The 12594-nt window shown below is 53.1% G+C and overlaps 1 protein-coding gene and 1 long non-coding RNA gene across 3 annotated transcripts in view; one reads left to right on the forward strand and one right to left on the reverse strand.

The window, feature by feature from the left end:
* LOC115641558 (immunoglobulin superfamily member 1-like) overlaps window positions 1-12594 on the reverse strand; it is a 69645-nt gene that overhangs the window by 29228 nt on the left and 27823 nt on the right. Inside the window, exons 1-3 of one of the 2 annotated variants that reach the window (XM_030544814.1) lie at window positions 6870-7463; window positions 6682-6717; window positions 4504-4794 (exon numbers count right to left, since the gene is read on the reverse strand). In XM_030544814.1, the coding sequence (XP_030400674.1) occupies window positions 4504-4794; window positions 6682-6717; window positions 6870-6900 (358 nt within the window). In that variant the 5' untranslated portion in view covers window positions 6901-7463. Of the gene's footprint in view, window positions 1-4503; window positions 4795-6681; window positions 6718-6869; window positions 7464-12594 lie in introns of those variants that run through there. The other variant, XM_030544811.1, reaches the window with a different exon arrangement.
* Window positions 7611-12467, forward strand: LOC115641661. The gene is made up of 3 exons (XR_003998095.1): window positions 7611-8337; window positions 9067-10153; window positions 11872-12467. It is a non-coding gene; the product is annotated as an uncharacterized LOC115641661 (long non-coding RNA).

Genomic DNA, 12594 nt, shown 5'->3' on the forward strand with positions numbered 1-12594 from the left:
AGCACTCAGTGATTCCAGCTCTTAGTAATTTCAGCATTTTCGTGATTTCAGCTTGTAGTAGGGGACCCTCAGTACTGGTGCACCATTGGCCTAAAGTGAATTCAGCTCTCCAGCCTGTAATCAGACTCCTAATAGAACCAAAATTAGCTCTGATATTCTGCAGTGGAAAGAGGAGACATAATTGGTATTTTAGACCTTCAAAGGGGATCCATATCAGCAGATACAAATGCCCATTCCCCAGCCTCTCTCTCAATTCCCTGGGTTTTGGAATCCATGTCTCTTGTCTATCGAGTGCTACGTAGTTGATGGCGAGTCTCTCTGTCATAAAATAGTCTCATAGTCCTTCATTCACATAATCAGGGTAACAACACTTTATTCTTCCTGCCTCAATAACAGAGAAACTGGGGATCCCACAGCAACTAAAGTGACCATTGGAGCTGCTGTGGGCTCATGCTAGGTGGGGTGGGTGTGCTTATGCGAGCAAGATCAGCCCCTGAAGTTCTTTTCCACAACTTGCCACAGTTCACCACCAGATATCAAGGTAGAGCTCATACTGACTCTGCTTACACTAGTTTTCAGATCCTCACCTTTTACCAATTCCAAGGCTGGACTCTGTATTAAAGAGATACCATCCATTTTCACTAGCATGTTAGACTCCAGGTTATTTTGTCCTTCCGTTACCAACCTCTGCTTCCACATGGAATCAGATGTCAAGTCTACTAAGAGACTGCAAGACATCTCCAAAAGATCTAGAGATGAGAGTTTACCTGCCATCCCCTGAATTCTCGAGAGATTAACTGCACAATTGTCTTCCTGCTCTGCAGTTTCAGCTATCCAGCCTTCCCTCTGAACCTGAGATACAGACTGTTCATGCAAAGAATCAAAAAGGAGATAGTCCTGTCCCAAAACCAAGCTGGTTAAGCTTATAGGGCTATTTAAACTCCCTAACAATTTTCATTCCATGTGAAATCTCCTCAAAGCTCTCCACACTGGATTTTTTTCAGTACAAATTCAGTTGATTCATTTTCATTTGAAAGACTTTGGCCACTAGGCACCAACACAGGTTCGTCAGAAGAGAGACTGTTTACTATCAGCAATGGCCCATTAAGAGTCAGTGGAAACAATTCCTTTTCACAAACTTCAAAAGACTTCAGCAAGAAATTCCTGTGCTTCTCCAATATCAGGCACTGCAACAGGTTCTTTTTGAGCTTTATTTATGCCCAGAACCGATTTGGGCACAACAAACAAATCACCAAACTCCTTCTGAGTTTCACTTCCATCCAGAATCACCCCTGGCCCATCAGGAGGTTTTTCACAAAACCCCCTTTCAGGTAAACTGCTAAACTTCATAGTCAGAAGATTAGAAGCATTTTCTTCTTTGTTCCAAGTTTCCACACTGGCAGCAGGTAACATAGTCAAATCACCTTTGTTAGGTAATAAAGCAAGTCCTCACTCACCTCTCCAGCACCCGAGTTCGTGCGGAGTTGGTATAGGGCACGCAATTCTGTCAGAGACCAGACACCAATGCGTTGATCAACGGGCTCACACTATCCCAAAAGCTTTAGAATAAGTGTGGCCCCTTTATTAGGGGTGAGCATCAATATTTATACACAGAAGTAAACAAAGTGATTAACAAAAGATAATGGTCATGCATAATCAATCAAGATTTTACAGGAAAAGCAAGTTTAACAAGTAAATGCATAGAGATAAAGGCTAATGGCTACTTGAGAAAGGGGGTGTCATGAGTAGTTTGCAGGTCAGTGCTTTGTTCGATAAAGGGTTCAAAAAGGATTATGCAGAGACGGCCAGTCTGGGTGTGTTTTGGCTCCCCAAAGTTCACCAAAAGTTTAGACCCAACACCTTCATGTTTTCCTGGTGCCCTGGCTATGATATCACCCTGATCAGACAAGGTTGTCATATCTTTACCCAGAAACACACCAGCAACAGACACAACAGAAGCACCAGAATCGCTTGGTCTCTGGGAACTATTTCTGACATTAACTGGATGCAACCTAGTTGCAATGTCATCATCCCTAGCAGACACAAATTCAGGACCACTTCCTTCCTGGGCTTTAGTTGTATCCAGAATAAGCTCTGGGTCAACTGATAATTTTTCAACCATCATAGTGTGACAGGCTTTTTCTGTCTGCTCTACAGAGAAGAGCTGGAGAAACAAACAGCTTGGGATCTCATTTCCCTTGTCCTAGCACACATCACTGTTCACGGAAAATTGCTTGGAGATTGGGGTAGCTCCCTTCATAGGCAAGTCATTACTCCTAACAGACTCGGGAACATTTCCTTCACTGTCAATTCTCCACACGGGTAACAGGTAAGGGATAGGGATACTCACGTTCCACTATCCTTGCCTTCCCAAACTGCTGATTAGACAAAGCCATCCCCTGCCACACAGAATCGCTGTCCCATCCAATGTCTCCACTTCGCAGGGGGCACCGGTGATGGAAAGAACTATTTCACTGTGGCGCAGCGCGATGGGGCAGGGAATGAATGGGCCAGTGAGTGGAACCTCGGCACCCTCCAGGGGCTGCTCCTCCAGCTGGCTCCACAGGAGCTGCTGTTTGTGAGGCTGGGGGCCATGGGTCCGATCCTGGGGTACAGTTTTGGGTAACAAGCTGTTGGGGGGAGGGGGGAAGATTCTCTGAGGCGGGGGAGGGGGTTGGGGAGCAGGAGGGTTTTGTGCCGGCATGTCAGCCTCCTAGGGGCAGCAGCTCTTCCCCCAGGGAGATTTTATTGTCTGCAGGACCAGATCCAGGCTCCTGGGGGTGCAGAGAGATGGAGGGGTTGAGGGATCTGTGTCACCCTGGGCCCAGCCCCTGGGGATAGCAAGGGGCACAGAAGGGAGGTCACTCACCTAGGGAACCCCCCTCGGGCAGCTGTAATAGGCCTCGGCCAGGATCAGCCCCAGGATGAGCAGGACCACAGCGCCCAGCCCCAGGCGAGCGATGTTGGCGTGGGTGAAATCTGGGCGCCCCAGGGGGCCTGCTGTAGGGACAAGGGGATAGTCACTCAGCAGCTCGGATGTAAAGATCAGCAGCTGGCACTGCTCTGGGAGCAGAGCCCCTCCCAGCCCCCCGTCCAGCAGGTCTGGCTCTGGGGCCTCAGCTTCCCCAACAAAGCAGTTACCCAAGTGGACAAACTTCCCCTTCTCCGAGGGCCCAGCCCCCACTCACTCCATCCCCCACCCTCACTCACTCATTTTCACCAGCCTTGGGCAGGAGGTTGGGATGCGGGAGGGGATGAAGGCTCCGGCTGGGGGTGCGGGTCTGGGTTGGAGTCAGGGATAAGAGATTTGGGGTGCAGGAGGGGGCTCAGGGCTGGGGTAGGGGGTGGGGCACAGAAGGGCTGCAGGGTGCAGGCTCCAGGTGGTGCTAAACTCTGGCAGCTCCCAGGAAGCAGCTGGCATGTCCCTCCAACTCCTAAGCAGAGGAGTGGCCAAGGGGATCTGAGCACTGCCCGCGCCCACAGGCGTGATTCCTGGCCAATGGGGGCTGTGGAGATGGTGCTCAGGGCAGAGCATCACGCAGAGCCCCCATGGCCACCCCTCCGCCTAGGAGCCGGAGGGACATGTTGGCCGCTTCCCAGGAGCCAGGTAAAGAGCTGCCAGCCCTGCTGTGCCACCAACTGGACTTTTAATGGGCCGGTCAGCATTGCTGACCGGAGCTGCCAGGGTCCCTTTTCAACCGGGTGTTCCAGTCAAAAACCAGACACCTGGCAACCCTAGTTCCAGGCCCCACCCAAGCTCCCAGCTGGTCCCAATACCAGAGCCAGGCCCCCCAGATCCTGTCCCTCTTCTCGGATCCACCAGTAGCTTCCAGGCAGCAACCTACAGGGCAGGAGGTGCCGGAGGAGCTGGGGGTCTGGTGGTGAGGGAGGGGCAGGGGCTGCCCCCCCAGTGTCTGGGCTCACGCACCAGGAGTCACTGCCCCCATCCCGCCCAACCAGCCCCAACCCCCGGGGGGGCTCCTTGGGCAGCATGAGCCTTCCAGGTCTGATTCGATGGCGATTCCCCCCCAGCCCATGTACCTGGCCCCGCGCTGTCCGGGCGGGTGGGAGCTGGCGCTGCTCCAGGCTGGGTCAGGTCAGTTTCCCCTGCGGGAATAGAACCAGCATCCATCGGGGGAGGGAGAGGGGCTGAAACAGCGAGTCAGTGATCACACACCCCTGCCCAACTCAGCATCTATCATCATTGTTATTCCCAGGGAGTGGCTGGATGGAGGGGGGGCTGTGACTAGGGCCAGCGCCGGATCGGCAGCCCCTGAATCCCGACTCCTCTGGGCGTCCCCAGAGTGGGGACAGCCATCTAGAGGCCAGGATCTCCCCTCACCCCAAATATCCAGAGGCTACTGCTTCCCCCAGCTGGGGAACCCCCCAGTGACTCTGTCCCCGTCCCAGTGTCCCATCTGCTGCATTATAGCACTTGCAGATACCCCTGGGGCCTGGCTGGGTGTGGGGCTGGGAGCGGAGGTGCCGGGATGGGCCCCTCACCTGCTACAATGATCTGCACAGGGTCGCTCGGCTCCGAGTAGGCAACTTCTCCTGTTCTGTTGCTATAACGACAGGTGTAGCTGCCCCCATGTTCCCATCTGGCGCTGGTGATGGGAAATTCAGCCTCAGAGCCGACAGGGTCTGTGTAATTCAGATAATTCTCATCTTCATCCTTGTAGAGGAGGATCCTCATGTCCAGGAGCTGATGCCAACACCGGATGGTGACGGTTCCCCCCACGGGGATCACCCCACTGGGGCTGACGGAGATGGAGGGTTTGGGGTAGGACCCCTCTGGAGTCACAAACAAACAGGCAGTAAGTGGGAATGACACAAACCGCGTCCGTCTGATTCAATCCTCTGCCCATCTGTCGCTCCAACGTTTTACCTCCTGCCCGTCCCTGGGGTGCAGGCCCGGCCCCGCAGCTCATAGCCGGGGTGAGACACAGGAGGGGAAAGGAGATTTCCAGCCTCTAAGTCAGGGGTGGGCAAACTTTTTGGGGTTCCAAAACAGTATGGAGGGCCAGGTAGGGAAAGCTGTGCCCCCTAAAGAGCCTGGTCCCTGTCCCCTATCCAGCCCCTCCCACTTCCCACTCCCTGACTGCCCCCCTCAAACCCCTGACCCAGCCAGCCCCCCCTTCTTCTTGTCCCCTAACCTCATCCTCCTGGGACCTCGGCCCCTAACCACCCTCCTGGGACCCCAACACCCCCTATCCAACACCCCCTTCTGCTTGTCCCCTAACTGTCCCCCCGGGACCCCACCTCCTATCCAACCCCTCCTGCTCCCTGTCCCCGACTGCCCTGACCCCTATCCACACCCCCGCCCCTAACAGACCCCCAGGACCCCACCTCCTATCCAACCCTCCTGCTCCCTATCCCCTGACTTACCTGATCCCTATCCACAACCCCATCCCCTGACGGTCCCCCAGGACACCACACCCTATCCACCTCCCCCAAAAAAAGCCCCCTTCCGAATGCGTCCCTGCAAACGCAGGCGGAGGACTCAGGAGGAGCAGGGGCAGCCGTGCAGCCTGAGAGAAGCATCGGTTTCTCCTTCGAAGTGCCACTTCTGTCCGTCCGGCTGCGTGGCTGCTTGGTGTCCTCCTGAGTCCTCCACCCACATTGGCAGCACTCCCGCCACCCACACCACCCGCCTGCTCCCCGGAGGCTGTGGGTGAGCCTCCCTCCCTGCTCCCCTGCCCAGTGCACCCCCGTGGCACGGCGAGGTGAGGCTGCGGGGGTAGGGGGACAGCTGGGGAGGGGCCAGGGGCTAGCCTCCCAGACCAGGAGCTCAGGAGCTGGGAAGGATGGTCCAGCGGGCCGGATGTGGCCTGCGGGCCATAGTCTGCCCACATCTGATTTAAGTCCTTTAGCTGTCCAGGGTCAATTCATCCCTGCTCCCACTGCAGTCAGGAGTGACTCCGGATTGACCCTGGGGGAGCTGAGACCAGAACCCAGCCTTGCCCCCACTGCACTCAGGGGGTGAATTGGGATCTACCCTGTGGGGTTCCTGGTCCAAATTCTGGTCCTTTGAGCAAGCGGCTCCCAGGACAGGCCCCTCAACAAAACAAGGGTTTACAAAATCCCCCGGTTGTTCTAACATTTTCCTGCCCACCCCTGGGGCTCAGACTCTGGCTCTGCTCCGCCCCAAACCACTCTCAGCCGCTGGGGAATTAGCTCCGCTCTGCGCGGTGCCGGCAGCCCCTTTGCGGACGGGATATTCCCAAAGCCGTTCAGGGGATGTTCTGACCGCCGGTCCGGGCTGAGCCTGACCCACGAGCAAAGCAGTGACACACGTGTGCAGCAAGCCGAGGGTGAGACACAACGGGGCCTTGCTCCAGCCCCTGTGCATGTCCACGTCTTACAGCCCTGCTCTGCCTGACCCGTTCCCCGGGCTCCTGCCAGCTCCCCGGGCACAGTGTGGGGGCGCTGTGGGGTGGCTGGTGCCTTCACTCTATTTCCTGGGGGGCAGAGCTTTGAGTGCAGGTGAATTCACCCTGTGTGGTGCCCATCTCTGTAATAAGTGGGGCGAGGTCTCAGTCCCCACCTCTAGGTGTGTAAGGGAGCAGAGGTCTCACAGGATCATCCCTTTGGGAGATCTGCTCCCCTCACCCCCTACCCACATCCCTCGTCCTTAATGTGGAAATTCCCCCATGTGCCCCATTCCCCACAGATACTCACCTCCTGACATCCCGCTCCACCCAGCCAGCCAGCAGCCTGGAAAGGAGATGGGTCGTTAGAGAGCAGATCCAAGAGTATCTGGCTCCTACACTCTGGGCTCAGATCCCGCTCGCACCCTCCCGGGCACACGCCCTGGTCTCAGACCCCCTCCCCCACGGACACACACCCTGGCTGTCTCTGATACTCACCGAGGAGGAGGATGGTGAGAGCAGATGCCATGAGGGGGCAGTGGGGGGCCCCTTAGTGCTGCCACCAACGGTACATTGAGCCTGAGCAGAGTAAGGAACTGCGCCAGGGGCTGCAGCCCTAGGAAGCCCGTGATGTGGTCGTCTCCATCAGGTGGTTTCTCTGCAATCTCCAGGCCAAATCCACCATGGTCAGAGCAAAGCCAGCTCCTTGCAACGCTCAGCAAACCACATCCCCGCCTGCAGCTGCCTGGTCCCCCACAGCCATCACCTCCCAGCCCCACATGGGAGCCGCCCAGTCTGGGGACCAGCTGGGAACAGGGCAATCTCAGGAGATGTCAAGAGATGCCTGGGCTGCCCTGACCTTTTCCAACAGGCCTGTGTAGCCTCCCTGGAGCAGCAGCTCAGAGCAGAGGAGGTCACAAAACACACACACGGTGCCCCCCACGGAGCGACCCCCTCCCACGGACCGGGGCAGAGATTCCTTCTTCACCCGGCTGGACCCAGTGCCCGGCCTGGACCATGAGAGTGGAGGGGCCTGGACAACCTCCTTCCCAGGTCCCTTGCTGCAGATGCTGTTCTTAGCCCAGTGGTGTGGGACAGAGACAGGACAGAGGAGTTGGAGGGTTGCGGTTTCCGGCCGCTGTGATGCAGGGGGGTGAGGGGGTGGAAGGGATACACTTACATCCTGAGTCCTTAAAGGAACAGCTGATAAAACCGCGACAGGGGAAGTCTGCCCAGAGCTGTCACTCGCCTGCTGTCTCTGCTACTGCCAGTGAAACTGTGTAAACCTGATGCCCCAGCACCAGAGCCGGATTTAGGGGCAGGCGACCGCCTGGGGTGCCGGGCTTGGGGGGCGCCAGGCTCAGGGTGCTGCTTTTGCTGTTAGCAACAAAAGGGAAAATCAAATGTTTGAAGTAAAATGTTTCAGGAGAAAAATTCCAGCGAGAGTTTTTTTCTCTCTCGTTGACCCTGCGCAAGTGTCTATCGAAGAAAGGTTCAGACCAATGAAGCACCGTGAAAAGACCTGGGGAGGGTTGTACAACTTTAGTAAGCAGCCGGCAGACAGGAAAACACGGCTGAGCTATTGTACGGACCTTCACCGGGCGCTGACGCATGGGGACTGTTCGGACGTCAATGACAAAGACCTCTCTGTCAAATCGGACAACGTCCGTCACGTTTTGCCACACGGGACGTGCTCCCCACTCCAAGTTCTCTACCACACGCGTGAGGCAGAGCTGCAGGACGCTTCTCCTAATGCGTGAGCAGCTCTGAGGCTTCTGCTCACGCTGCTGGCCACAGTCGTGTGTGGTGAGTTGAGCTTTTCGAAGCTCAGGCTCATTAAAACGTATCTGCGATCGCCGATGGCCAATCGGAGACGGACATCACCGGCTGTTTTATCACTTGAAAATGCCAGTGGCCAGTCTTTGGCTCCCTCTCGGATGCTGCACTTCAGTTCACATGGGCGAAGGTGAGAAAAGTGGCTTTTTGAACTAAAGGACCAGGGGTAACATTCTCAGGCTGTCACCTGCTGTAACACAATTTAATATTGGTTGCGGCACAGGTCAAGTCTCTGACATAGTACATTTCAGTTATGCTTAAAATTAAAACGTTTCTATAAGCTTAGAAGAAAGGAATTTTTTTTTTGGTATTTTTCTTATCTATGGCATGAATAAATGCAGATTTACAGCTCCTAGTGTGCAAATTTACTGTCTTCTACGACAGGGCTAAATCATGAATGCAAATCATGCATGAAAGTCATGAAATGGGCTACAGATGCAATACAAAATAAAGTATTCAAAAGTTTAACAAATGGAGGGCATCCCCTGGGGTGCCATTACATCTTGCCCAGCACCTACCTAGTAATGTATCCCAGATCTGGGAGGAGAGTGGTGTTCAGTGGTTAGAGCAGAGGTGGTGCTGGGAGCCAGGACTCTTGGGCTTTATCCTGGCTCTGGGAGGGTAGTGGGATCTAGTGGTTAGAGCAGAGATCCCATCTCACCCAGGTGTTACACACAAGGACAGGCGGATTGTGGGGTGCCCAGGGAGGAAGGCTGGTTTGTGGTTCTGTGTTTATTACAAATCTGGAGAGTAACAGGATGCAAAATATAGTAGAACCTCAGAGTTACAAACACCTCAGGAATGGAAGTTGTTCATAACTGAAATGTTCCTAACTCTGAATAATATGTTCTGGTACTAGGATGATCTGAGGAATGGAAAACCCACCTTATGAGAGAAAACTCAGAGAGCTTGGCTTGTTTAGCCGAACCCAAAGAAGGCTGAGGGAAGATACGACTGCTCTGCTTTTTAGAAACACATCAGAGGGGTAAATACTAGGGAGGGAGAGGAGTTATTTACATTAAGCACCAGTGTGGACACAAGAACAAATGGATATAAACTGGCCATCAGCAAGTTTAGGCTGGAAATCCGATGAAGGTTTCTAAGGCCTCGTCTACATCACCCAGTCTTGTCAGCAAAAGGCAGCTTTTGTCGACAAAACAGAGGAGGTGTATACACTACAGTGCCACTTTCGCTGAAAAATTCCCATTTGGCCAACAAAATAAAACCCTTTCGACGAGAGGCACAGAGCTTTTTGCAGCAAAGTTTTAGCGACAGTGTCAGTGACCACACCGTGCTTGGTTGTGTCACTGTAAATGGCCTCCAGGAGGTGGCCCATAATGTCCATCCTGACCGCTCTGGTCAGCAGTTCGAACTCTGCTGCCCGGCAGCCAGGTAAACAACCATCCACCCCTCCCCCTTTAAAGGCCTGGGAATTCTTGCTCAGCGGAGAGCTCACATCGCATCTTCCCAGCTGCCCATGGCAGCTCCACGTGGCAAAAGCCCCCGGCTTGGAGCAATGCGGAGCTGTTACATCTGCTGAATGCATGGGGAGAGGATGCCATCCAGTCCCAGCTCTGCTGCAGCTGAAAGAACTTCGACACCTATGGGCCGATTTCTCGTGGCTTGTGTGATCAAGGCCATGTTCGGGACACAGTGCGTGCAGAGTGAAGATAAAGGAGCTGAGGCAGGAATATCAGAAGGCGAGGGAGATAAACTGCCACTCTGGTGCTGCGCTGAAGACCTTGGCCAGGCTGGAGGCAGTGAACAGTGGACTTAACCCCAAGGACAAAGTCGTGGACAAGGAGGTGGAGTTGGAGGACGATGCGGGGCCTACAGCAGGGTTGTCTGGTGACACGGCCAGTGAGGAATTATTCTCCACTCTGGAGGGGTCTAGCCAATCCCAGCAGCACATCTCTGGCGAGCAAGATGCAGGAGAGGAGACCCCGGTAAGTGACCGTTTTGAGTTGATGCTGCTCTGTTAAATGATGTACAGGTGTCCTTTGCTCTGTATACTGTAGAAGTGGGTGAAGGGATAGAAATGCACAAGACTAGCTGTGTTTGTGTGTGCTCCACATTTCCCTGTGCAGCTAAGCAATGCGGAGGAACCGGGTGTTAATAAGAACCAAGATTTCACGGGAATCTCCGGAGAGATCCCTAGAAAACTTTCCTGGAAGTATTTGCCAATCCTCTGCCGAAGGTTCCTGGGCAAAGCTGCTTTATTCCTTCCCCCATTGTAGGAAACTTTCCCATGCCACTTGGCAATCACTTTGCAGGGACCAAAGCAGCACACAAATGAGCAGCATAGGGACCGGGTCTGAAGCCACATGCACGTAGTAGGTGCTTCCTTAAATCCTTGCTTCCCCTCAGGAGTGAAATATTGGCTTCAGTGACCCCTGCCTGTGGAAAATGGTGGCAGAATTTACCATCTTGTCCCTATTCACCTGCACTGTTCCCCTTGAAACATCACCTACACTCTTTTTGCCCCAGTTTGAACGCCCACCACCCACGCAGGCTGAACTCACCTTTTTTAGGGTGTTCCCCGAGGTGTGTGCTTTGCTCAGGGTCTGTGAGAACGTGATTGGTATGTTACAAGAGGTGTATTTTACTGTAATGATTCAATGCTGTGTGTGAACAAGTGGGGTTCCACAAGGGTCTGTTCTGGGACCGGCTCTGTTCAATATCTTCATCAACGATTTAGATGTTGGCATAGAAAGTACACTTATTAAGTTTGCGGACGATACCAAACTGGGAGGGATTGCAACTGCTTTGGAGGACAGGGTCAGAATTCAAAATGATCTGAACAAATTGGAGAAATGGTCTGAGGTAAACAGGATGAAGTTCAATAAAGATAAATGCAAAGTGCTCCACTTAGGAAGGAACAATCAGTTTTACACATACAGAATGGGAGGAGACTGTCTAGGAAGGAGTATGGTAGAAAGAGATCTAGGGGTCATAGTGGACCACAAGCTTAATATGAATCAACAGTGTGATACTGTTGCAAAAAAAGCAAACGTGATTCTGGGATGCATTAACAGGTGTGTTGTAAACAAGACTCGGGAAGTCATTCTTCCACTTTACTCTGCGTTGGTTAGGCCTCAACTGGAGTATTGTGTCCAGTTCTGGGCACTGCATTTCAAGAAAGATGTGGAGAAACTGGAGAAGGTCCAGAGAAGAGCAACAAGAATGATGAAAGGTCTTGAGAACATGACCTATGAAGGAAGGCTGGAGGAATTGGGTTTGTTTAGTTTGGAAAAGAGAAGACTGAGAGGGGACATGATAGCAGTTTTCAGGTATCTAAAAGGGTGTCATCAGGAGGAGGGAGAAAACTTGTTCACCTTAGCCTCCAATGACAGAACAAGAAGCAATGGGCTTAAACTGCAGCAAGGGACATTAGGTTGGACATTAGGAAAAAGTTCCTAACTGTCAGGGTAGTTAAACACTGGAATAGATTGCCTAGGGAAGTTGTGGAATCTCCATCTCTGGAGATATTTAAGAGTAGGTTAGATAAATGTCTATCAGGGCTGGTCTAGACAGGATTTGGTCCTGCCATGAGGGCAGGGGACTGGACTCGACCTCTCGAGGTCCCTTCCAGTCCTAGAGTCTATGAGTCTATGAACTAACCATCTGTGTATTCTTCTGTGTATTGCTTCTTGTGCTTCTGCAGATGTGGCCTTCAGGGGAAACCCCTACATACCGGCAGAGCGCCTCTGCCAGATAAAGAAGCAATCTAGGTGGAGTAAGGAGGACATGTTCCACGAGGTGCTTTAATCCTCAGAGGCAGAAAAAAGAGAACAGAGGGAGTGGAGAGAAATGGAAAGGTGGGACAGAAAGTAGAGTGAGGAGAGCATTCAAAAGGCCCATGAACGAATGATAAAAATCATGGAGGAGCAAACAGAAACACTGAAGTCTCTCATCATGCTTCAGTCAGAACGGACGTGTGCTTGCCCCCCTTTGCAGCCGATACAGAACTATTTTCCATGCTCTCCACAAAGTTCTTCCACACGTTCCTTCGAACTCTCCAGAACATCTCAGTATCCCGTTCACTCCATCCCTTCGGACAGCTTCCAAAATGATAGCTGGACTTACAGACAGCTATGACAGCCTCCACTGCCCTGCTCTACTACCTCTCTTCCCACCAAGCCTTTTGTGCATGTTAATTGGTGTTTAATAAAAACAAACTTTCTGAAAATGAACCAATCTTTATTTGTGTCCTACTGTCACGGAGTCCCCGGGCAATGCTCTGGAACTGCTCCCCACAAAGCCAGGCAGGACTTTGGGGAGCCTCCTCTCCCTTGGAGCAGATTGTCTTTAGGGCAGGAAGCTCACATGTAGCATTCAGCATGTGCCCCTCCGTGTGCTTCAAACAGCGAGTCCACCCAGTTGGGGT

This window comes from Gopherus evgoodei, unplaced genomic scaffold (assembly GCF_007399415.2).
Source record: "Gopherus evgoodei ecotype Sinaloan lineage unplaced genomic scaffold, rGopEvg1_v1.p scaffold_35_arrow_ctg1, whole genome shotgun sequence".
NCBI lineage: Eukaryota > Metazoa > Chordata > Testudines > Testudinidae > Gopherus > Gopherus evgoodei.